Below are 23,170 nucleotides of genomic sequence, written 5' to 3'. Positions count from 1 at the left end.
CTTTCTCACCCGCTATTTAGATGCTGAGCAGTCCCAGTGTTTGTGTCTATAACAGTATGTTTCACTCCTAGATGCTGAGCAGTCCCGTGATCTGGGACCAGAGGCCTCAACCTACACGTTGGAGGGGTTACAGCCAGATGAGGCTGTGGTCCTGGGTTTGGCGGCTGTGATTGGTCAACGCATCGGGGAAGTGGTCACTCTCTCAGCCAGGACCAATGGGAACACCGGCTCAAGCTCAAGCACGGTTAGCGGCCTGCGAATCGTTGATGTCACCTCTCAGAGGATACGCATCACATGGTCACCTGTTTCCAGGGCAACTGACTACAAGATTACCTGGCGCAGTGAAGATGGTAGGCGCGGTTACAATAAATTATTTGGATGTCATTTGATGAATAAATTACATTCTTATGGATCCTTACCTTAGGTCTCAAAGCACATTAAGGCTCAAATAACACATTTTATAGGGATTGTCTTGTGGTTTCTGTAGTCTAATAGTACAGTAGTAGCAATCCCCAGTAGCATTCTCCTCTCTGCCTGATCCTATCTCTCTACAGGAGTGGAGTCCTCCCGCACAGTGGCCGCTGATGTCACTTCCTTCACCATTGACAGCCTTCAGGAAGATTCCTCCTACCGGGTGTCAGTCTCCTCACTGATTGGCTCTCGAGAAGGACGCCCCGCCTCCCTGAACACCAGAACAGGTACTCAATCGCTCAATTTCCAAATTGACCACTAACCTCTATCCATTCTGTTCTTGATAGCCCTGGTTAGCTGTCAACAATATGATAACAGCTTTTCTTTGCCCTCACTTAGTTAATTTTAAGGATTGATTGAATTAAATGAGTGCTACACTCATATAAACAGTGCTTGTAAATTGGTGACTGAACTCTTCCACCTCTCTGTCCTCAGCATCAGACCAGGGTGTTGTGGGAACAGTGACCTCACTCCAAGTCCAGGAGTCCCGCGGTGAGGTCGTCAGGGTAACATGGGTGGGCGTGCAGGGAGCAACAGCCTATCGTGTGTCATGGAAGCGAATTGATGGTAAGAGATTTGATCATTTTTTTTTGCTTTGAAACATTTTGAAATCTGAATGATATTCCCTGATAGTTCATGATTCAATGGCATAGTATCCATCGCTTATCTTTAACATATGAACCTCTATTTACACCTTTCACACTGAAAGGTCCAATGCAGATGTTTTTATCTCAATATCAAATCATTTCTGGCTAACAATTAAGTACCCTACTGTGATTGTTTTGAATAAAAATAGTTAAAAATGAACAGAAATAGCTTCTTAGCAATGGCCAAATTCTCAAGCAAGAATTTTGATAGGACAACTTGGGAGTGGTCTGTGGGGAGGGGAAAACTGAACATTTGCTGTTATTGGCAGAGAGGTTTGGAACTCTCTTTCTTATTGGTCAGTTATAGGGTTGGGCAACTTTGATGGGGATGGGGGCCATAGGCCTGCGAAATTGGTCCACGGGACTACAAAAGGGGGCCCCGCCTGCAGCCCTCCAGTTGCCCATCTCTGGTCTATTTAAGCAATAAGGCATGAGAGGGTGTGGTATGGCCAATATACCACGGCTAAGGGCTGTTCTTATGCATGATGCAAAATGGAGTTCCTGGAGACAGCCCTTAGTCGTGGTATATTGGAAATATACCACAAACCCCCAAGGGCTTTAACATAATATTAATGAAACATGGCAGCCATTTTGTGCAAGACCACTCACCACTGCCCCTTCTGTCTTGGTGTAGGTGGGGAGGAGAGGAGCCAGCTGGTGGGTGGTGACCTGACAGCGGTGGATCTGGAGCAGCTGGACCCAGGGGCTCAGTATGAGGTGCAGGTCATGGCCCTGGTCCAGAACAGACAGGGAACCCCGGTCTCTGTCAGAGTCACCACACGTGAGTCACCACTACATCACAGCCTTAAAGAATAGAGACTGTGCGGTAACATGTCCCTCTGTTGATTAGAATGGATATGAAAACATTGGAAGGTGTAACTTTCCTGTAGTACTATGTCAATTCAGAAAGTCATCTAAATTCCAATTCCAAATTGTTGAATTTGAATTTCAGTGTACTTTAAATGGATTTGAACCCAACCCTGCTATCTAGCGTTATGTCCCATAATACTGTAACTTTCCTGTAGTATTATACTGTGTGTGGTGTTTTGATGGCTACTGCTTAGTACTGTATTTCCTCTCCCAGTATTCTCATGTGTGTGTGTGTGTGTGTGTGTGTGTGTGTGTGTGTGTGTGTGTGTGTTTGTGTGTGTGTGTAGCAGGGGAACCTGCTGCTGTAGCCCGGGTGGAAGGGGTCAGGGTGCTGGAGGCTACCCCAGGGGTGCTGCGTCTGGTCTGGAGAGGGATGGCCGGGGTTACAGGGTACCGCATCTACTGGAGATCAGCCCTGGGTAAACGCACAGATACACACAAAGATAAATATACAAATACACACACAGATTTATATACAGATATATATGCATACATAAAATGTGCATCCAAATGTATTTTTGTGATTTTTTTGTTTACTGTTTCATTATATTCTCTATTGGTTCCATGTAGGCGAGGCTGAATCGAGCCGTCTGATAGGTAGAGATGCAACCTCGTTTGACCTGGATGGTCTGCGGCCTGGGGTGAGCTACACTGTGAGGTTGGCTGCCATCTTCAGGGACAGAGAGAGTCAAGCTGTCACTATCACTGCCTCCACAGGTATACTTCTCTGTCAACACCATCTCCTCTCCTTTCATTCACTATAGTTAGGGACAGGAGTTTCCTGACCATGTGACCTGACCAAGAAAAACTCTTGGCCCTAGTAATAGGCTATAACTAGTCACTCACTGTAGTCACAGTATCTCTCTCCATTACTGATCCCTTGCTTCTCTCCTCCTCCCCTCAGCTCCCTTACAGCCTATAAGGGGTCTGCGTGCTATGGAGGTTACCGAGAATTCTGTGTTGTTGGACTGGGTTCCATTAACGGGTGCTACAGGATACGTCCTGCGCTGGAGAGAGGAAAGGGGTGAGACAGACACTGGATAATGTGGTTCAATTTAGTATTTTATTGACAAAGTTACACATTGAAAGGTTGATCTCTAATCTTTGTCTGTGTGTGCGTGTGGGTTTGTGTGTGTGTGCTTGCTTGCTTGCATGTATGTGTGTTCTCTAAACAGATACTGGTCCGGGTCAGTCCATCCCTCTGCCTGGGACATCCAGCTCCTACAGGGTGACTGGGCTGCGTCTGGGACTGGGGTACCGCTTCACCCTGCAGCCTAGCTTCCAGAGGGAGGTTGGCCCTGAGACCTCACTGGACGAACGTACTGGTAAGACTGACAATTCTCATACTGGCCCCTGAATCCCTTAAACTACTACTTTCTAAACATTTCTGCACTGTGACATTTCTTCCCCAAATGTTTCTTTGCCAGTCTAAGAGGAACCAGCCCAACTCAATATTCCTCTCTCTGTCACTGTGTCTCTGTCTTCAGTGTGTGTAGGTGGTCGTCTGGACGTGGTGTTCCTGGTTCCAGCTTCCAGGGATCGGACCAGCCTGGTTGAGCCCCTGCTCTCTCTCCTGACCAGCGCTGCCGGCTCCCTCACCAGCATCGGAGCCCAGGATTCACAGGTACTGGAGTGGTCTACGATCAGTTTAGCCTTTTAGATCATAATGAATAAGACGGTTAGGAACCTGATCCTAGATGAGGGCTCCTACTCTGAGACGCTTTGTGAAGGCCCAGACATCTGTATATTGGCTTCTGGTGTACTTTTGTGATGTGATTCTGTAGTGTGGTGTTATATTCTGTGGTTCCTGCCTCCTCCAGATGGGGATTGTAGTGTACAGCGCCCGGCCCAAGGTCTGGTTCCTGCTCAGTCGCCATAGCAACAGTGAGACGCTGCTTCAGGAGATCCTGTCCACGCCTTTTGAAGACGGCCCAGGGAATGCTATAGGTGTGTGTTTTATACATACCTGTGTGTGTGTGTGTGTGTGTGTGTGTGTGTGTGTGTGTGTGTGTGTGTGTGTGTGTGTCAGGGTTTTGCATTAGGACAATTTGGAAAGATTTTAATTTATCGGACATGGGTGCATAACCCATTAGGCCGTCCACCCATATTGGCTAAATGAGCCACATTTATGTGTCCTTCAAAACAACCTATAGGCCTTACTAATTACAAAAATACTATTCCCTGTGTTCTGATGAGTAGCGTATACACAACTTTATATCCTATTGTTTTTTCGTTTTTTGTCTTTCCTAAAACAATAAATCAAATAAAATGTAATTGGTCGCACACACATATTTAGTGAAATGCTTGTAAAGAATAACTGTTCACCTCAAGATTCAAGCTGTCCCAGATTTGAGCACTAAATGCAGCAGGGAATTGTATGCATAGGCCTATAGGCTTAGGTGTCCACTGTATTATAGTAATATTTAAAATATATATATTAAGGAGAAGAAGCCTAGGCAGAGCCCCAAAGATATGTCGGCAGCATGCGATGCCGACATGAATTTCTTTATACTTGTCAGATAGGCTATACTATAGGTGTACAGAAGGAGGCTAATTCGTTCATTTTCTATAATACTATTTTTTTTATATAGATAAGCGTTATATTGTTAGATTATAGTAGTAACTCTGGTATGCCTAAAACGTTCTTCTTAACTGTCGGAGTCAGTTGGAGCAGCGGTGTGCTTATCATAGGCCTGCAGTATAATAGGCTAATAGCCACACCACAGCAAACCTTCACAAAAATGTATACACTTTATTAAGGTAATATCAAAAGTAATTCAAGCCATTAGGGAAAACACGAGCAGGATATTATATTGCCGCAAACACAACATTACAGTTGCAACTTCATTCAGAAAAAGAAAATGGCTCAACAGAATCAAGCAAAACACTTGCAAACTGGTTTTAACCTTCACAAAAGTTTTGCACAGGCTATATTGCAGCAGTTATCCAACAAATGACAGCAATAGGCTGATTATATTTATTTTACAACAGGATTACTTATAACTGATTTTACAGCTAGTACGGAGCACACAATTAAAAATACTTAATTTAAATAAATTTAGCCAACGAAAATGTCTCAACAGAATGAAACAAAACATGTTTTGCATGTTTAAAGAACTGGTTTAGATGAATAAATAGGTCTACAATAATAATAATGATATACAATAATAATAATGATAAAACAAAAAGTATTATAAATAAAAACATTTTAATGTTCCAAAATTGCATCCTACTTAATAAGTTGCACAGTTGCCTGCATTTGGCTGCACCAACATTCTTCTTATCTTTGTCCACTACAATATTAACACTTGTCCATACAGAGGACTTTCCCATTGTAACAGGTCTCTAGACTTACATTTTCCCTGGTGCACTGGTGCCACTAAGTCTTTCAGTTGGTGACACCAGCCCATGCTTTGGTCGCACAGTCATTCACAGTGCTTTATTTAAAAGTGTAATAGACTACTGAGATGGTATTGTGCAACCTAATCCAGTGATTGTCATGCATTTTGGGTAGACAATTATAGAGCTGAATTTGCCTGCATCTTTATATGCTCTAATACCATAGGCTAATTTATTTAAGTAAGTGAAAACTCAAAACACATCACTAACTATAGATAATAGCTACTCATAGTAGCCATGTATTAACCTAACAGTACATTTAATTTCCCCCAAAATGTTGCAGTTGTAACATACCGCTGAATGAGGCCTATGTGTTACGGTGTGTGAATGAGGACCCAAAAGCGAATTAACTTAAACAGAGCTTCTTTAATTACCAAACATAGGTAGGCTCAGACGGACCGGCAGATTCCGACAGGACAAGACAAGGTTACAGCAAACATGACGACAGTCTGGTTCAGGCATGAAACACAACAAACAAGAATCCGACAAGGACAGGAACAAAAACAGAGAGAGATATAGGGACCTAATCAGAGGGAAAAAGGGAACAGGTGGGAAACGGGGTGACGAGGTGGTTAGGAGGAGACAAGGCACAGCTGGTGGAAATTGGGGGAGAAAAGGTAACCTAACAACGACCAGCAGAGGGAGACAGGGTGAAGGGAAAGGACAGAGACAAGACACAACATGACAGTACATGACAGTACCCCCCCACTCACCGAGCGCCTCCTGGCGCACTCGAGGAGGAAACCTGGCGGCAACGGAGGAAATCCTCGATCAGCGCACGGTCCAGCACGTCCCGAGAGGGAACCCAACTCCTCTCCTCAGGACCGTACCCCTCCCAATCTACGAGGTACTGGTGACCACGGCCCCGAGGACGCATGTCCAAAATTCTACGGACCCTGTAGATGGGTGCGCCCTCGACAAGGATGGGGGGGGGGGGGAGACGAGCGGGGGCGCGAAGGACGGGCTTGATGCAGGAGACATGGAAGACCGGGTGGACGCGACGAAGGTATCGCGGAAGAAGAAGTCGAACTGCGACAGGATTAATGACCCGAGAAATACGGAACGGACCAATGAACCGCGGGGTCAACTTGCGAGAAGCCGTCTTAAGGGGAAGGTTCTGAGTGGAGAGCCAAACTCTCTGACCGCGACAATATCTAGGACTCTTAGTTCTACGCTTATTAGCAGCACTCACAGTCTGCGTCCTATAACGGCAAAGTGCAGACCTGACCCTCTTCCAGGTGCGCTCGCAACGTTGGACAAAAGCCTGAGCAGAGGGGACGCTGGACTCGGCGAACTGAGATGAGAACAGCGGAGGCTGGTACCCGAGGCTACTCTGAAAAGGAGATAGCCCGGTCGCAGACGAAGGAAGCGAGTTGTGGGCGTATTCTGCCCAGGGGAGCTGTTCTGACCAAGACGCAGGGTTGCGAAAAGAAAGACTGCGTAAGATGCGACCAATAGTCTGATTGGCCCGTTCTGCTTGACCGTTAGACTGGGGGTGAAAGCCGGAAGAGAGACTGACGGAAGCCCCAATCAAACGGCAAAACTCCCTCCAAAATTGAGACGTGAATTGCGGACCTCTGTCCGAAACGACGTCTGACGGAAGGCCATGAATTCTGAAAACATTCTCGATGATGATTTGTGCCGTCTCTTTAGCAGAAGGAAGCTTAGCAAGGGGAATGAAATGAGCCGCCTTAGAGAACCTATCGACAACCGTAAGAATAACAGTCTTCCCCGCTGACGAAGGCAGTCCGGTGACAAAATCTAAGGCGATGTGAGACCACGGTCGAGAGGGAATAGGAAGCGGCCTGAGACGGCCGGCAGGAGGAGAGTTACCGGACTTAGTCTGCGCGCAGACCGAACAAGCAGCCACGAAACGACGCGTGTCATGCTCCCGGGTGGGCCACCAAAAACGCTGGCGAATGGAAGCAAGCGTACCCCGAACGCCAGGGTGGCCGGCTAACTTGGCAGAGTGAGCCCACTGAAGAACGGCCAGACGAGTAGGAACGGGAACGAAAAGAAGGTTCCTAGGACAAGCGCGCGGCGACGGAGTGTGAGTGAGCGCTTGTTTTACCTGCCTCTCAATTCCCCAGACAGTCAACCCGACAACACGCCCCTCAGGGAGAATCCCCTCGGGGTCAGTGGAGGCTACTGAAGAACTGAAGAGACGAGACAAAGCATCAGGCTTGGTGTTCTTAGAGCCCGGACGATAAGAAATCACAAACTCGAAACGAGCGAAAAACAGCGCCCAACGCGCCTGACGCGCATTAAGTCGTTTGGCAGAACGGATGTACTCAAGGTTCCTATGGTCAGTCCAAACGACAAAAGGAACGGTCGCCCCCTCCAACCACTGTCGCCATTCGCCTAGGGCTAACCGGATGGCGAGCAGTTCGCGGTTACCCACATCATAGTTACGTTCCGACGGCGACAGGCGATGAGAAAAATACGCGCATGGGTGGACCTTGTCGTCAGAGAGGGAGCGCTGAGAAAGAATGGCTCCCACGCCCACCTCTGACGCGTCAACCTCGACAACGAACTGTCTAGAGACGTCAGGTGTAACAAGGATAGGAGCGGATGTAAAACGATTCTTGAGGAGATCAAAAGCTCCCTGGGCGGAAACGGACCACTCAAAGCACGTCTTGACAGAAGTAAGGGCTGTGAGAGGAGCTGCCACCTGACCGAAATTACGGATGAAACGACGATAGAAGTTCGCGAAGCCGAGAAAGCGCTGCAGCTCGACGCGTGACTTAGGGACGGGCCAATCAATGACAGCTTGGACTTTAGCGGGATCCATCTTAATGCCTTCAGCGGAAATAACAGAACCGAGAAATGTGACGGAGGAGGCATGAAAAGTGCACTTCTCAGCCTTCACAAAAAGACAATTCTCTAAAAGGCGCTGGAGGACACGTCGAACGTGCTGAACATGAATCTGGAGTGACGGTGAAAAAATCAGGATATCGTCAAGGTAAACGAAAACAAAGATGTTCAGCATGTCTCTCAGGACATCATTGACTAATGCCTGAAAGACAGCTGGAGCGTTAGCGAGGCCGAAAGGAAGAACCCGGTATTCAAAGTGCCCTAACGGAGTGTTAAACGCCGTCTTCCACTCGTCCCCCTCCCTGATGCGCACGAGATGGTAAGCGTTACGAAGGTCCAACTTAGTGAAAAACCTGGCTCCCTGCAGGATCTCGAAGGCTGAAGACATAAGAGGAAGCGGATAACGATTCTTCACTGTTATGTCATTCAGCCCTCGATAATCTATGCAGGGACGCAGAGACCCGTCCTTCTTCTTGACAAAAAAAAACCCCGCTCCGGCGGGAGAGGAGGAGGGGACTATGGTACCGGCGTCAAGAGCTACAGACAAATAATCTTCGAGAGCCTTACGTTCGGGAGCCGACAGAGAGTATAGTCTACCCCGGGGGGGAGTGGTTCCCGGAAGGAGATCAATACTACAATCATACGACCGGTGTGGAGGAAGAGAGGTGGCCCTGGACCGACTGAACACCGTGCGCAGATCGTGATATTCCTCCGGCACCCCTGTCAAATCACCAGGCTCCTCCTGTGAAGAAGAGACAGAGGAAACAGGAGGGATAGCAGACATTAAACATTTCACATGACAAGAGACGTTCCAGGAGAGGATAGAATTACTAGACCAATTAATGGAAGGATTATGACAAACTAGCCAGGGATGGCCCAAAACAACAGGTGTAAAAGGTGAACGAAAAATTAAAAAAGAAATGGTTTCACTATGATTACCAGAAACAGTGAGGGTTAAAGGTAGCGTCTCACGCTGAATCCTGGGGAGAGGACTACCATCCAGGGCGAACAAGGCCGTGGGCTCCTTTAACTGTCTGAGAGGAATGTCATGTTCCCGAGCCCAGGTCTCGTCCATAAAACAGCCCTCCGCCCCAGAGTCTATTAAGGCACTGCAGGAAGCTGACGAACCGGTCCAGCGTAGATGGACCGACAAGGTAGTGCAGGATCTTGAAGGAGAGACAGGAGTAGTAGCGCTCACCAGTAGCCCTCCGCTTACTGACGAGCTCTGGCCTTTTACTGGACATGAAGTGACAAAATGACCAGCGGAACCGCAATAGAGACAGAGGCGGTTGGTGATTCTCCGTTCCCTCTCCTTAGTCGAGATGCGGATACCTCCCAGCTGCATGGGCTCAGCACCCGAGCCGGCAGAGGAAGATGGTAGTGATGCGGAGAGGGGGGCGACGGAGAGAGCGAGCTCCTTTCCACGAGCTCGGTGACGAAGATCAACCCGTCGCTCAATGCGAATAGCGAGTTCAATCAAGGAATCCACGCTGGAAGGAACCTCCCGGGAGAGAATCTCATCCTTTACCTCTGCGCGGAGACCCTCCAGAAGACGAGCGAGCAAGGCCGGCTCGTTCCAGCCACTGGAGACAGCAAGAGTGCGAAACTCAATAGAGTAGTCTGTTATGGATCGATTGCCTTGACATAGGGAAGACAGGGCCCTGGAAGCCTCCTCCCCAAAAACAGATCGATCAAAAACCCGTATCATCTCCTCCTTAAAGTCCTGATACTGGTTAGTACACTCAGCCCTTGCCTCCCAGATTGCCGTGCCCCACTCACGAGCCCGTCCAATAAGGAGAGATATGACGTAGGCGACACGAGCAGTGTTCCTGGAGTAAGTGTTGGGCTGGAGAGAAAACACAATATCACACTGGGTGAGGAACGAGCGGCATTCAGTGGGCTCCCCAGAGTAACACGGCGGGTTATTGATTCTGGGCTCCGGAGATTCGAAAGCCCTGGAAGTGGCCGGTGGATCGAGGCGGAGATGGTGAACCTGTTCTGTGAGGTTGGAGACTTGGGTGGCCAGGGTCTCAACGGCATGTCGAGCAGCAGACACTTCCTGCTCGTGTCTGCCTAGCATCGCTCCCTGGATCCCGACGGCTGAGTGGAGAGGATCCGAAGTCGCTGGGTCCATTCTTGGTCGGATTCTTCTGTTACGGTGCGTGAATGAGGACCCAAAAGCGAATTAACTTAAACAGAGCTTCTTTAATTACCAAACATAGGTAGGCTCAGACGGACCGGCAGATTCCGACAGGACAAGACAAGGTTACAGCAAACATGACGACAGTCTGGTTCAGGCATGAAACACAACAAACAAGAATCCGACAAGGACAGGAACAAAAACAGAGAGAGATATAGGGACCTAATCAGAGGGAAAAAGGGAACAGGTGGGAAACGGGGTGACGAGGTGGTTAGGAGGAGACAAGGCACAGCTGGTGGAAATTGGGGGAGAAAAGGTAACCTAACAACGACCAGCAGAGGGAGACAGGGTGAAGGGAAAGGACAGAGACAAGACACAACATGACAGTACATGACACTATGCACTAGCAATGGCCAATGTGCATTTCGCACTTTGTATCTCAAAGCCATATCAAATATCTTGTTTGTAAAATAGTTGCTATTGAGCTCAAAATGGGGGTTGAACAATAAAATGTATACCACAGGAGGTTGGTGGCACCTTAATTGGGCAGGACAGGCTTGTTTTAATGGCTGGATCGGAATCAGTGGAATGGTACCAAACACACGGTTTCCATGTGTTTGATGCCATTCCATTTACTCCGTTCCGGACATTATTATAAGTCGTCCTCCCCTCAACAGCCTCCACTGAAGTATACCTACAGAAAGCTGAGAACATCCTCTCTCCGTCTGTGACAACAGGATAGCTGTGTTTTCCCAGCAATTGGATTTTAAAATGTTATCCAATCAGAACACTTTTCTTTCTCCTAGAGCATTTTTTCCCCCGGGAAAGAAGAGAGATAGAGTGGCTTGGTCGACACAACAGCAGGAAACGGGTACATGCAGGAAGACACTTTCAAATCATGTTTTTAGCCTCCTAAAAAATAGGATGTTTTGATTGAGGTGAATGAGTATGCAGCCCGCACCGATACGACCAATAATGTTTTTTACTCGCACAGCCAAATCAACGGGTTGCATAATGCAACTAAATGGAGCCCTGCCTTGTAGGCTTTTCACTATAGGCATACGGTCTAACTTCGTTCCATCTTCGCAATCAACAGTAGCCTTTGCCAAGGCTCCTCTGTCGCTATCATTTTATTTATCGGCTTTTCATTTATTTTATTGTCCAAAATCCGCCAATTACCGGCTAATGGATAACCTGGTGTGCGTGTGTGCATACGTGTATGCGATGATATGTAACTGTGTATCTTTCCCTGCAGGCCAGGCGCTGACGTTCACTAGACAGTTCCTTCTCAGCCCGACAGCTGGTCGTAGAGCAAGAGTTCCTGGCGTAGTGGTGATCATTGCAGACAAAAAATCATCCGACAACATCACTGTCCCAGCCAGTGCTGTCAAAGCCTCAGGTAGCCTCACACAGACTGTATAGAAAGCACTAACACTCAAGCAGATATACAGCACCTGCACATCTCTACTAATAGAATCTGCTACAATAGTTTTTATCCCCACAGTCCCTTGTCACTGACTGTTTTAAAACAAAAAGGTTGTACAGTAAATAAATACAATTCCAACATTTACATGACCATGTGTGTGTGTCTATCAGGTGTCACAGTGCTGGCGGTGGGTATAGGTCGGGCGGACTCTGAGGAACTGCGCCAGGCGGTGACAGATGGCAGCACCCAGAACCTCCTATATGCTCGTGATACCACCCAGCTTGGCACCCTGCACGCCGACCTGGCTGACCTGCTGTGTGGTGTCGCCAGGATACCAGAGGGAGGGGTGAGTTAAGAGAGGAAAAGGTGTTGGGGAGGTGAGAGAGAGATCCTGTAGATCCCATGATATTGCTGTCAATGTATGCTCTCCCAGTCAGTCAGTGAATCATTGCCAGGGACTCAGTGACAACAATATGGTGGAGTGCTCTGGGTCTCAGTGTGTATGTTGTTTCCTATCAGGGCCCAGTGGCAGAGCCGTGTACCATACAGTGTCCTCGGGTGAGTTACTTTACTGTCCCTCATCCATCCAAATACAGTAGCCATCATTACACTATCACCATAACTTTCAATTTGTGTGTGCTCTCTTTTTCATCCCTCTTTCCCTCTTTGCCCTGCTCTCGCTCTTATCTGTTCATTTTACTCTCTCTAGGGTGATCGAGGGGAGCGAGGAGAAAAGGTAACAATTGAATTGTTTTAATACCATGCTCTGTAATGTTGTCTTGGAAGCTCTATGGTCAGTAGTTGTATCAGTTGTCCTGAAAAGTTACTGACTCTCTGCTACAGGGAGAGATAGGACGAGACGGTACTGACGGACGCAAAGGAGAGCCTGTGAGTCATTCACCACTGAATATTGATCTGTTACTGGTAGCTCAAACATTAGCGTCTACTTATCATTCACTGAGATATTTAATTGTGTGTGTGTGTTCTAGGGTCGTGATGGTTTGCCTGGCAGGGACGGCCCCAGGGGGCCTGAAGGGCGACAGGGCCTGCCTGGCGGGAGTGAGGCCCCCTCAGTTGGTGTTAGAGGGGAGAAGGGGGAGAGGGTAAGTACATACACATAAACACGTATACTCAACACTAGTACTGTTGTACTGTTCTGCTGTATTTACTGTTGTTCCCTCTTCAGGGTTTTCCTGGTCTGGATGGGGGTCCAGGATTGCCAGGGCGACCAGGGACCCCGGGCCCTGGAGGAGTACCGGTGAGTAGTCAGGGACCACAATCACAGTCAGGGCCAGTCCCAGTGTGTTAATCTAAAACCCAATAACACATGTTGTTATCCTGATGTTCTTATAAGTAGTAAATGGCCAACGGTTCATAGGAGCAGGAGCCTATCTCCTGTTTATGTAGGGTGAGGCAGCTTAATGTACATCCCCTGGACAGGACACTAGTCTATCGCAGGGCCTAAGCCCCAATCCATCTCCTTAATGCTGAGCAGTGGCGATTTTAGCATGTAAATCTTGTTGGGGAAAAAAAAAAAAAAGAGTGGGATGCATGCCAACAAAGACACAAAACAACACTAAACAATACATGAATTGCACTATAACGGTGACAAACAGTGCCTATCACCTGTTAGGGCCTACATAAAGCTGTCCCAACAGCAGAGTCCCAACACCTTACCACTGCTACACCTGGCTATCAGCGGAGCCTATCTGGCAGTGAAACAGTTAATTCAGCCTCATTTACTACCTTTTAAAAAAACATAGCTGGTATGGCTGATTTATTTAAACAAGTGTGGTTTCTACTGACAATTGAGATGTACAAACTATGGCATAAGGGGACGACAAGCAGATAAGAGGCAATCCATAAATTTGATTAAGACATTAATGAGCGAGCTAGGACAGACGTAGTCAATATAACTATTCAAATTTAAATTCAATCAAACACATACACATGGTTAGCAAAATACATGTGCTTCTATTTCCAACAGTGCAGTAATATCTAACAAATAATCTAACAATTCCCCAACAACTACCTACCTACACATAAATATAAAGGGGTGAATGAGAATATGTACCAATAAATATATGAATAAGCGATGGTCGGCATAAGCAAGGTGCAATAGATGGTATAAAATACAGTATATACATGTGATATGACTAATGTAAGGTATATAAACATTATTAAAGTGGCATTATTTAAAGTGGCATTGTTTAAAGTGACTAGTGATCCATTTATTAAAGTGTCCAGTGATTGGGTCTCAATACAGTATATACATGTGATATGAGTAATGTAAAATATAACATTAAAGTGGCATTGTTTAAAGTGACTAGTGATCCATTTATTAAAGTGTCCAGTGATTGGGTCTCAATACAGTATATACATGTGATATGAGTAATGTAAAATATAACATTATTAAAGTGGCATTATTTAAAGTGACTAGTAATCCATTTATTAAAGTGTCCTGTGATTGGGTCTCAATACAATATATACATGTGATATGAGTAATGTAAGATATAACATTATTAAAGTGGCATTATTTAAAGTGACATTGTTTAAAGTGACTAGTGATCCATTTATTAAAGTGTCCAGGGATTGGATCTCAATGTGGGAAGCAGCCTCTCTGAGTTAGTGATTGCTGTTTAGTAGTCTGATGGCCTTAGATAGGTAGAAGCTGTTTTTCAGTCTCTCGGTCCCAGCTTTGATGCACCTGTACTGACCTTGCCTTCTGGATGATAGCGGTGTGAACAGGCAGTGGCTCGGTTGGTTGTTGTCCTTGATGATCTTTTTGGCCTTCCTGTGACATCGGGTGCTGTAGATGTCATGTACTTTCCCTCTCCCCCTTCACCACCCTCTAGAGAGCCGTGTGGTTGATGGCGGTGCAGTTGCCGTACCAGGCTGTGATAAAGCCTGACAGGATGCTCTCGATTGTGCATCTGTGAAAGTTTATCAGGGTTTGTGTGACAAGCCAAATTTCTTCAGCCTCCTGATGTTGAAGAGGCGCTGTTGCACCTTCTTCACCACGCTGTCTGTGTGGGTGGACCATTTCACCACTGCTTCTCCACATTTGGAGACCTCCACTGCTGACCCTTGTGGATAGGGGGCTGCTCCCTTTGCTGTTTCCTGAAGTCCACGATCATCTCCTTTGTTTTGTTGTCGTTGAGTGAGAGGTTGTTTTCCGGACACCATACTCCTAGTGCCCTCTCCTCCTCCCTGTAGGCCGTCTCGTCGTTGTTGGTGATCAAGCCCACTACTGTTGTGTTGTCTGCAAACTTGATGATTGAGTTGGAAGCATGCATGGCCACGCAGTCGTAGGTGAACAGGGAGTACAGGATAGAACTGAGCACGCACTCTTGTGGGGCTCCAGTGTTGAGGGTCAGTGAGGTGGAGATGTTGTTTCCTACCTTCACCACCTTGGGGCGGCCCATCAGAAAGTCCAGGACCCAGTTGCACAGGGAGTGGTTGAGACCCAGGGCCTCCAGCTTGATGATGAGCTTGGAGGGTACTATAGTGTTGAATGCTGAGCAGCATTCTTACATAGGTATTATTTTTGTCCAGATGGGATAAGGCAGCAATTGTTCAGCACTTTTGAAATGTACTGCAACAGAATTCAGAACATGGGCCATTCTTGCAGTGTTTTCACTGTACACCCAAATAAAGGGTCGTATAAGCAGACAATGAAAGCTCTTACAATATTCGATGATTACATTTCTCAAAAACAGGTTGTAGGCTACATGTGCACCACCAAGTCAGAACAGTAGGCAAAATTAAATTCAGATTTTGCAGTTCCGAGTTACGTTGTTTTGAGCGTGGCACAAGTCATGCTTCATTGACAGCATGGCCAATGTTGAATGTTTATCATTTTAAACTAGGATAAGAGACCCTTAAAACCTCTTGATCCTACTTGAGACGCAGACGTCTCAAGTAGGCACCTGGAAATGCAAATGCGCTACGCTAAATGCTAAATGTACTCGTTAAAACTCAAACGTTCATTAAAATACACATGCAGGGTATTGAATTAAAGCTACACTCGTTGTGAATCTAGCCAACGAGTCAGATTTTTAAAATGCTTTTCGGCAAAAGCATGAGAAGCTATTATCTGATAGCATGCAACACCCCAATATACCTGAAGAGGACGTAAACAAAATAATTAGCGTAGCCGGCGCTACACAAAAACGCAGAAATAAAATATAAAACATTCATTACCTTTGATGATATTCTTTGTTGGCACTCCTATATGTTCCATAAACATCACAAATTGGTATTTTTCCCGATTAAATCCGTCCATGTATGCCCAAAATATTCATTTGTATAGCCTGTCTGGTTCAGGAAAAAAGCTCTCTTCCAACACGCAACGTAATTTTTTAAATTATATAAGTTGCCTATATTCTTTGACAAAACACTTCAACCTACTTTTGTAACCCAACTTTAGGTATTTGTAAACGTTAATAAGCGATCAAAGCATGGATACTTTTTTCAGCTTTCAGTGACCAGTTTTTCTTGCGCTTTTCGATGAAACACATGCTCTGTTATAGTCACAGCCGTGATTTAACCAGTTTTAGAAACTTCAGAGTGTTTTCTATCCACACATACTAATCATATGCATATACTATATTCCTGGCGTGAGTAGCAGGACGCTGAAATGTTGCGCGATTTTTAACAGAATGTACGAAAAAGGAGGGGGTAGAATGAAGAGGTTAATCTTAGACCACACAGCCACTCCACTGAATAACAGGCTAATGATTGCTTTGCAATGCTTACAGTTAGCCACTGATTCCTTCCAAACCAAACATTGTTGAATTTGCGATTTCCAACTTGTTGTGTAATGTTTATGTCCAATGGCCAATGAGCACCGATACGTTTTATCTATAATTTCTCTTAATTATTTATCTTCATATGACAATGATTAAAAATGATTTGCCAGTAGATTGTCGACTTGATTCATGATGATGACTGCTAGCTAAGATTTTGAAAGTATCAGTCCAATCAAAGCTACTGTAGATATGTGATTTGACATAATTTTATCTGTGGCCAATGACCTTGAGCCTTCTTGGATGGGCACTTCTAATGTAATTCTATGGCAGCACCCAAGGGGCTTGAATTTTCTAGCTCTTTCCTTAGACTTGACTGTGACTTAGTTTCCTCATGAGTGACAGAACATTGAGCCAATCACGGCGCAACGCTCCGTATTTTCTGTTGGCTTTCCCCACCACCACAGAAAGCACTTAGCTAGGCTGAATCACCTGCATTTTGGAGCTGCCTTACTCAAGAAAACAAAAATGAGACCATGTTTGTATGCAGCTTTATTATCTCAATGATATATATATATTTTTTTACATTGTTTGAAAACTTATTTTTGACATGTGTTAATGCCAAAATAACATGCAAATCAGGAAAGGCCAAATAATGTGGGTCTCAAAACAGGCTATGCCCCACCTGCTCTGAACGATGGGTCGCCACTGATGCCAAGCGCTCAGCATTTTTGGTATGACTCGACCAGGGATCGAACCCCTTACCTTTCAATCTCCGGGCAGACAATCTAACCACAATGACGCTGGAGTTGGTCCAACCTGCTCTAGACGTTGTTTAATAGATGTTTTGCTATTTTGTCTTTTTCAGGGTTCACAGGGGAGACCAGGTATCAGAGGAGATCCTGTGAGTATCCCTCAACAATACCTGTTTGATCTGTTTATACTGTATCTAGCAATTATGTGTGTTGTATTATGGAGTCAGATTTTTGATGTTTTCTCTGTGGCAGGGTGATCCTGGGGTTAAAGGAGCATCAGGGACAAAGGGTGACCGGGGCGACAGGGTGAGTACAGCACACCTCTTTTCCCTCAGTAAACTATATGTTGTAAGTGATTGGAGACAGGTGCAGGAATTCGTAATAGGGGGGATTTAATACTCCACCCAAAATATACAACATGCCATGAAAAGGCACGGGGATGAAGCCCAAAACAAACACGTATACAAAGACACAGGGATGTAACCCAAAGAAAAGAGCAGGGTTAAACCTCTAATAAATACACGAGACGAGACCTGCAATACACTACACGAGACCCGTAATAACAAGTGCACAACAATACACGGGACGAGACCCGTAATAACAAGTGCACAACAATACACGGGACGAGACCCATAATAACAAGTGCACAATACACGCAGCACAAAAGCCAAAAGAACAGGTACTCACAGACCAACGGACATGGGAACAATAACTGACAAGACAATGGTGAACAGAGGGCACATATATACAATTACTAATCAGGGGAATTGGAATCAGGTGTGCGTAATGAGACAGTTCAGTGACGCCTAGACTCTGGTGACGTAGACCTCCAGAACTGGTGCACAGAATTAGCAGCAGTACCGGGGGAATCTGTGACAGTATGTCATCCCATCTGTTATTTGTATATTCGATGTTCACTAAGCTGGTTCTCTACTGGTGTTTCAGGGTGAACCAGGGTCGGCTGTTTCAGGAGGAGGTCTGCCTGGCAGGAAAGGAGAACCAGGGATTCCAGGATTACCAGTGAGACACACACACCCACACAGTCAGACACACACATGCACGTGTGATTGTAGGTCAAATTCTTTGTGATGATTAATGATATTTCTCTGTTACCTAGGGTACCACAGGGCGTCCAGGAACTGAAGGGGCCAAAGGCTTTGTGGGACCTGCAGGGATCCCAGGACAGGACGGTCGCCCCGGGATACCAGGCGCCCTTGGCCTCTCCATCAAGGTCAGTTACCCTGGTCTGGTCCTTGAACAGACCACATGGGAAGAAAGACACTAATTCAAGTAGCATGTAACCTGTATGTATACTGTGAATATCACGAGTGACCACATGTGGGAGAAAGACACTAATTCAAGTAGCTTGTAACCTGTATGTATACTGTGAATATCACGAGTGACCACATGTGGGAGAAAGACACAAATTCAAGTAGCCTGTAACCTGTGTGTCAAGCAATCAATCAAATGTATTTATAAAGCCCTTCTTACGTCAGCTAATGTCACAAAGTTCTGTACAGAAACCCAGCCTAAAACTCCAAACAGCAAGCAATGCAGGTGTATGTATACTGTGGCTATCAAGTGGCCACATGGGGAAGAAAGACACTCATTCAAGTAGCCTGTAACCTGTATGTGTAAGGCTCGACGCTGGACAGGAGAAGCAGGTGCAGGGAGTCAAACATTTAATAGGGAACGTACATGGAACACGACAGAAACAGCGTCAGCACATGGGTAAACAAGGACATATGACAAACATCAATCCCGAAGCAGGGAACAGAGCTAGGGAACAGACAGATATAGGGAAGGCAATAACACAAGTAATAGAATTTGGCGGAGTCTAATGAGGGCAGATGCGCGTGACCAGGAAAGACAAGTGTGAGTACTGATGGTGGCTTGATTGCGTAATCCTGGGGAGCCTGGCAACCTCGAGCGCCAGGGGGAGGAAGAGCGGGAACATGCGTGAGTGTATGTATACTGTGAACGTCAAGAGTGGACACACAGGGTTGGAAGAGAGTTGCTACTCATTTCGCAGGCACCTCATCAGTTCAGGTTCAATTGAAGTTGCTCCCAAAAACATGTCCCTTTTCAAAAGTGCGTAGATGGTTCAAACTTCAGGTTATGGAAGTGCTGTGAGGGATGTTCATACATATTTTACTTCTTCATGTAAAATGTATCCTAACCTTGAGAATAACCCCCAACAGTCTGGCTGTGATATGATAATATGGAAAACGAAAACATGATTAGATTTCTAGTTTCTTTTCATGTGTCATTTAAAAATGATTGGTTCTGTTGAGATGTATAAGAGTGACCTTAGGAACCTTTCTCTCTCTTTTAATATCTCTGTCGTCCTCCTCTGTATCTTGTAATTTTCCACCTGATCGTACCCTTCCATCAGTTTCCTTGACAACAAGATACTCTTCAGACTTAAAGGCCTTGATGTTTCGTCATAGTGCAGTAGACGGGCAGTGTGATTGTGTGCATGTCTGGGAGTCCAATGTATTCCTATACTGGGATGTATGATATAGCGTCTGCGGAACAACAAAACTCAATCACTAATCATTCCATTCTTTCTCTCTCCTCTCTCTTTCTCTCTCTCTCTCTCTCCTTTTAGGGAGATAAGGGCAGCACAGGAGAGAGGGTGAGTCATCCAGTGCTGTCCCCAGCTTGTCTTGTAGATTCATTGCACATATCTCTGTTGGAATGACAAGAGGATAATGATTGTCACATCTATTTTATTTCTCTCTATCTGTGTCTGTCTGTGTGTTTGTCTTGCTTACAGGGACCTCCAGGAGTGGGCAGTGGCTTGGCTGTAAAGGGGGAGAAGGGATCACCGGTAAGATTTGTCAATCACTGGACATGTGTCTTTGTGTATGTGTCTGCATTTGCATCGTGCAGATCTCTGAGGTGATAATTATACTGTCTAGGGCTGCTACGGTGACCGTATTACCGCAACACCGGCAGTCATGAGTCATGATCGTAGTCAAATTCCATGTTGTCATATTAACTAGGCTTCTCCAAAACTGTGCTCTGATGCCACTGATGGTCGTTAGAAGCCTACTAAACTTGCTGACGGCCAGTCGCTAATGGCCTGGAACTCAGCGCTCTCTTGTCCCTCTAGTCTAACCACTCTGACATCAATGCAAATGCAATTGAAAATCACATCGAACACTTCACCTGTTGCACAGCGAGAGCCAACTCCTCATAGCTGGTTGATGCATGGAATGAAATAATTGTTCCTAGAAGCCCATGTTGTGCAAAATGTATATAGACAATGAAATTGCAAGAGAAAATAGTTTTATTTTAAAAAAGGAGGATCTCATCAGCTTTCTATAGGCTAGGCCTACTATATTTATTCTTCAACTTTTCTAATATTAAGCACATTGCTTTACTTTGCAACACAACCGTAGTAGCCTACCTGGCTGGCTGGAAAATGAACTGTGGGAAAAACGTCCTCCATTTGCTATTCAATTGCATACGGATGACATGTCTTATTTCTCCCTGGCCCTGTTCCAACAGGTGCATGATAATGACCCGTTCTAAACTCATTTCACAATACAGAACCAGTCAAACGTTTGGACACACCTACTCATTACAGGATTTTCCTTTATTTTACTATTTTCTACATGGTAGAATAATAGTGAAGACATCAAATCTATGAAATAACACATGGATTCATGTAGTAACCAAAAAAGTGTTAAACAAGTCAAAATATATTTTATATTTCAGATTCTTCAAAGTAGCCACCCTTTGCCTTGATGACAGCTTTTGCAAATTTGGCCTGCAGGTCGCCAGTTGGGGAACCCTGCTATAGGCCTAGGGCCCCTGGAACCAGGTTGGAGAGCCCATAGCCTACAGAGCCTAGTGAAACGTGTTCTTATAAGCCCAGTCATCACTGGCCACTATTTCAAAGAGGATCCCAGCTTTTTCGTGCTGCTATATTTCTTGCTTAAATTTAAGCACATTATTCCACTTTAAAATCGGTGTAGCCCACCTGGCATATTGAAATGTGCTGCACTTCCTCCATTCGCTATTTGAGTGCAGGCTACAGATGGCTACAGATGACATGTTTTTTTGGTGGGCCATTCTAAATAAAAAATAATTCCACACACACTGAGTGTACCAAACATTAAGAACACCTGCTCTTTCCATGAGATTGACTGACCAGGTGAATCCAGGTGAAAGCTATGATCCCTTATTGATGTCACTTGTTAAATCCACTTCAATCAGTGTAGATGAAGGGGAGGAGACAGGTTAAAGAAGGATTTTAAGCCTTAAGACAATTGAGACATGGATTGTGTATGTGTGCCATTCAGAGTGAATGGGCAAGACAAAAGATTTAAGTGCCTTTGAACTGGGTATGGTAGTAGGTGCCAGGCACTCCGGTTTGTGTCAAGAACTGCAATGCTGCTGGGTTTTTCACGTTCAACAGTTTCCTGTGTGTATCAAGAATGGTCCACCACCCAAACGACATCCAGCCAACTTGACACAACTAAGCACTGTTTTCAACATGGGTCAGCATCCCTGTGGAATGCTTTCGACACCTTGTACAGTCCATGCCCCGACAAATTGAGGCTTTTCTATTTTATTCAGCTATGTTCAATTGTCTTCCTCTTACTATAAAATCTTGTCCGGCTAAATGAACTAGTGTAGCTCACAGCCAAATGGCATAGCCAGATCAGGGCCTAACATAAGGACAACTCACACTAATCTGTTCTTCTGAAATAGGCTACATGTTTCTTAAGACCTGCCTAAAGTAAATAATGGATTTATTGTGATGGTGTAGGCTATATTAAATCCATGTATTAGACTTTTTAAAATTCCAAAGGTCCGCATCAGCAGCTTGTAGTCTCTGCATGGAGGCCCCGAGATGCTAAACGTTGATGTTAATTAACGGTCAATTACTGTGAGAACGGCAGGTATTTGCATTACCCGCTGACATTCCATGACCGCCACAGCCCTATTCATGTCTATGGTTTGATATGTGTGTTACCATAATTGATGTATTTTGTTGGTTTCAGGGTTCTGATGGAAACCCAGGAGCTCAAGGTCCCAGAGGACTTACAGGACAACAGGGAGCCAAAGGAGACAAGGTTGTGTGTGTGTGTGTGTGTGTGTGTGTGTGTGTGTGTGTGTGTGTGTGTGTGTGTGTGTGTGTGTGTGTGTGTGTGTGTGTGTGTGTGTGTGTGTGTGTGTGTGTGTGTGTGTGAAAGAGAGAATGTGTGAAAGAGAGAAAGTGTGTACTGAGTGTTTTTGATGTTTCAGGGAGAGAGTGCAGAGGGGTTGCCAGGACCGTCTGGGAAGACAGGAGAGCCTGGTGATCGGGTAGGACACACATTCACATGCATACATATCTGTTACATATCATGTACAGTATATTCCAACAATGTAGTATTTTTGTGATTTAGGGTCTCCGTGGGCCTGCTGGAGGCCTTGGAGTCAAGGTAAGACAATACAAAACATTAGATACAATCTCCATATTTGGGTCTAGAATTGATGAAACAATTTATATTTGGGTGGATGGATGACCCTGCTCTCTCTGTCTTCTCAGGGGGACCGTGGCCAGCCAGGTGAGCCTGGATCACAAGGTGACAGGGTGAGTAAGGATAGAGACCCTTTAACCCATTTTGACTACTGCTGTTAAACTGGTGTGTCTGCTGTGGGTTGTAACTGACTGTGTTGTCTTTCCAGGGGGAGAGAGGGCTTGCTGGCTTGCTAGGGGAGAGGGTGAGTACAGTTCCATGCATTTGGTTATGCCTCTTTTCACTGTGACCTTGTTCATGACCATTAAGCTTGATATTGTACAGCTACATTGTAGGAATATCACGTGTTTTACATGTTCATGTGTTCACTAGTATTCATCCTCACTCACTCACTTCTACTCCTATACTGAACCGAATCCA

General features: G+C 45.6%; 1 protein-coding gene across 1 annotated transcript in view; it reads left to right on the top strand.

Annotated features, from left to right (window-relative positions):
* LOC110528989 (uncharacterized) overlaps positions 1-23,170 on the top strand; it is a 123,083-nt gene that overhangs the window by 53,228 nt on the left and 46,685 nt on the right. The window contains exons 18-45 of the mRNA XM_036983697.2: positions 72-350; positions 555-698; positions 907-1,038; positions 1,753-1,899; positions 2,276-2,407; positions 2,559-2,705; positions 2,893-3,012; positions 3,164-3,313; positions 3,476-3,612; positions 3,809-3,935; positions 11,597-11,740; positions 11,938-12,113; positions 12,287-12,325; positions 12,477-12,503; positions 12,611-12,655; positions 12,757-12,870; positions 12,954-13,025; positions 17,384-17,419; positions 17,523-17,576; positions 18,216-18,290; positions 18,388-18,501; positions 19,882-19,908; positions 20,050-20,103; positions 22,289-22,360; positions 22,533-22,592; positions 22,676-22,711; positions 22,819-22,863; positions 22,959-22,994. Of these exons, the coding sequence (XP_036839592.2) occupies positions 72-350; positions 555-698; positions 907-1,038; positions 1,753-1,899; positions 2,276-2,407; positions 2,559-2,705; positions 2,893-3,012; positions 3,164-3,313; positions 3,476-3,612; positions 3,809-3,935; positions 11,597-11,740; positions 11,938-12,113; positions 12,287-12,325; positions 12,477-12,503; positions 12,611-12,655; positions 12,757-12,870; positions 12,954-13,025; positions 17,384-17,419; positions 17,523-17,576; positions 18,216-18,290; positions 18,388-18,501; positions 19,882-19,908; positions 20,050-20,103; positions 22,289-22,360; positions 22,533-22,592; positions 22,676-22,711; positions 22,819-22,863; positions 22,959-22,994 (2,741 nt within the window). The remainder of the gene's footprint in view (positions 1-71; positions 351-554; positions 699-906; positions 1,039-1,752; positions 1,900-2,275; positions 2,408-2,558; positions 2,706-2,892; positions 3,013-3,163; positions 3,314-3,475; positions 3,613-3,808; positions 3,936-11,596; positions 11,741-11,937; positions 12,114-12,286; positions 12,326-12,476; positions 12,504-12,610; positions 12,656-12,756; positions 12,871-12,953; positions 13,026-17,383; positions 17,420-17,522; positions 17,577-18,215; positions 18,291-18,387; positions 18,502-19,881; positions 19,909-20,049; positions 20,104-22,288; positions 22,361-22,532; positions 22,593-22,675; positions 22,712-22,818; positions 22,864-22,958; positions 22,995-23,170) is intronic.

This window comes from Oncorhynchus mykiss, chromosome 7 (assembly GCF_057628025.1).
Source record: "Oncorhynchus mykiss isolate SJ-2025 chromosome 7, ASM5762802v1, whole genome shotgun sequence".
NCBI lineage: Eukaryota > Metazoa > Chordata > Actinopteri > Salmoniformes > Salmonidae > Oncorhynchus > Oncorhynchus mykiss.
This window is presented reverse-complemented; position numbering and strand designations above follow the sequence as displayed.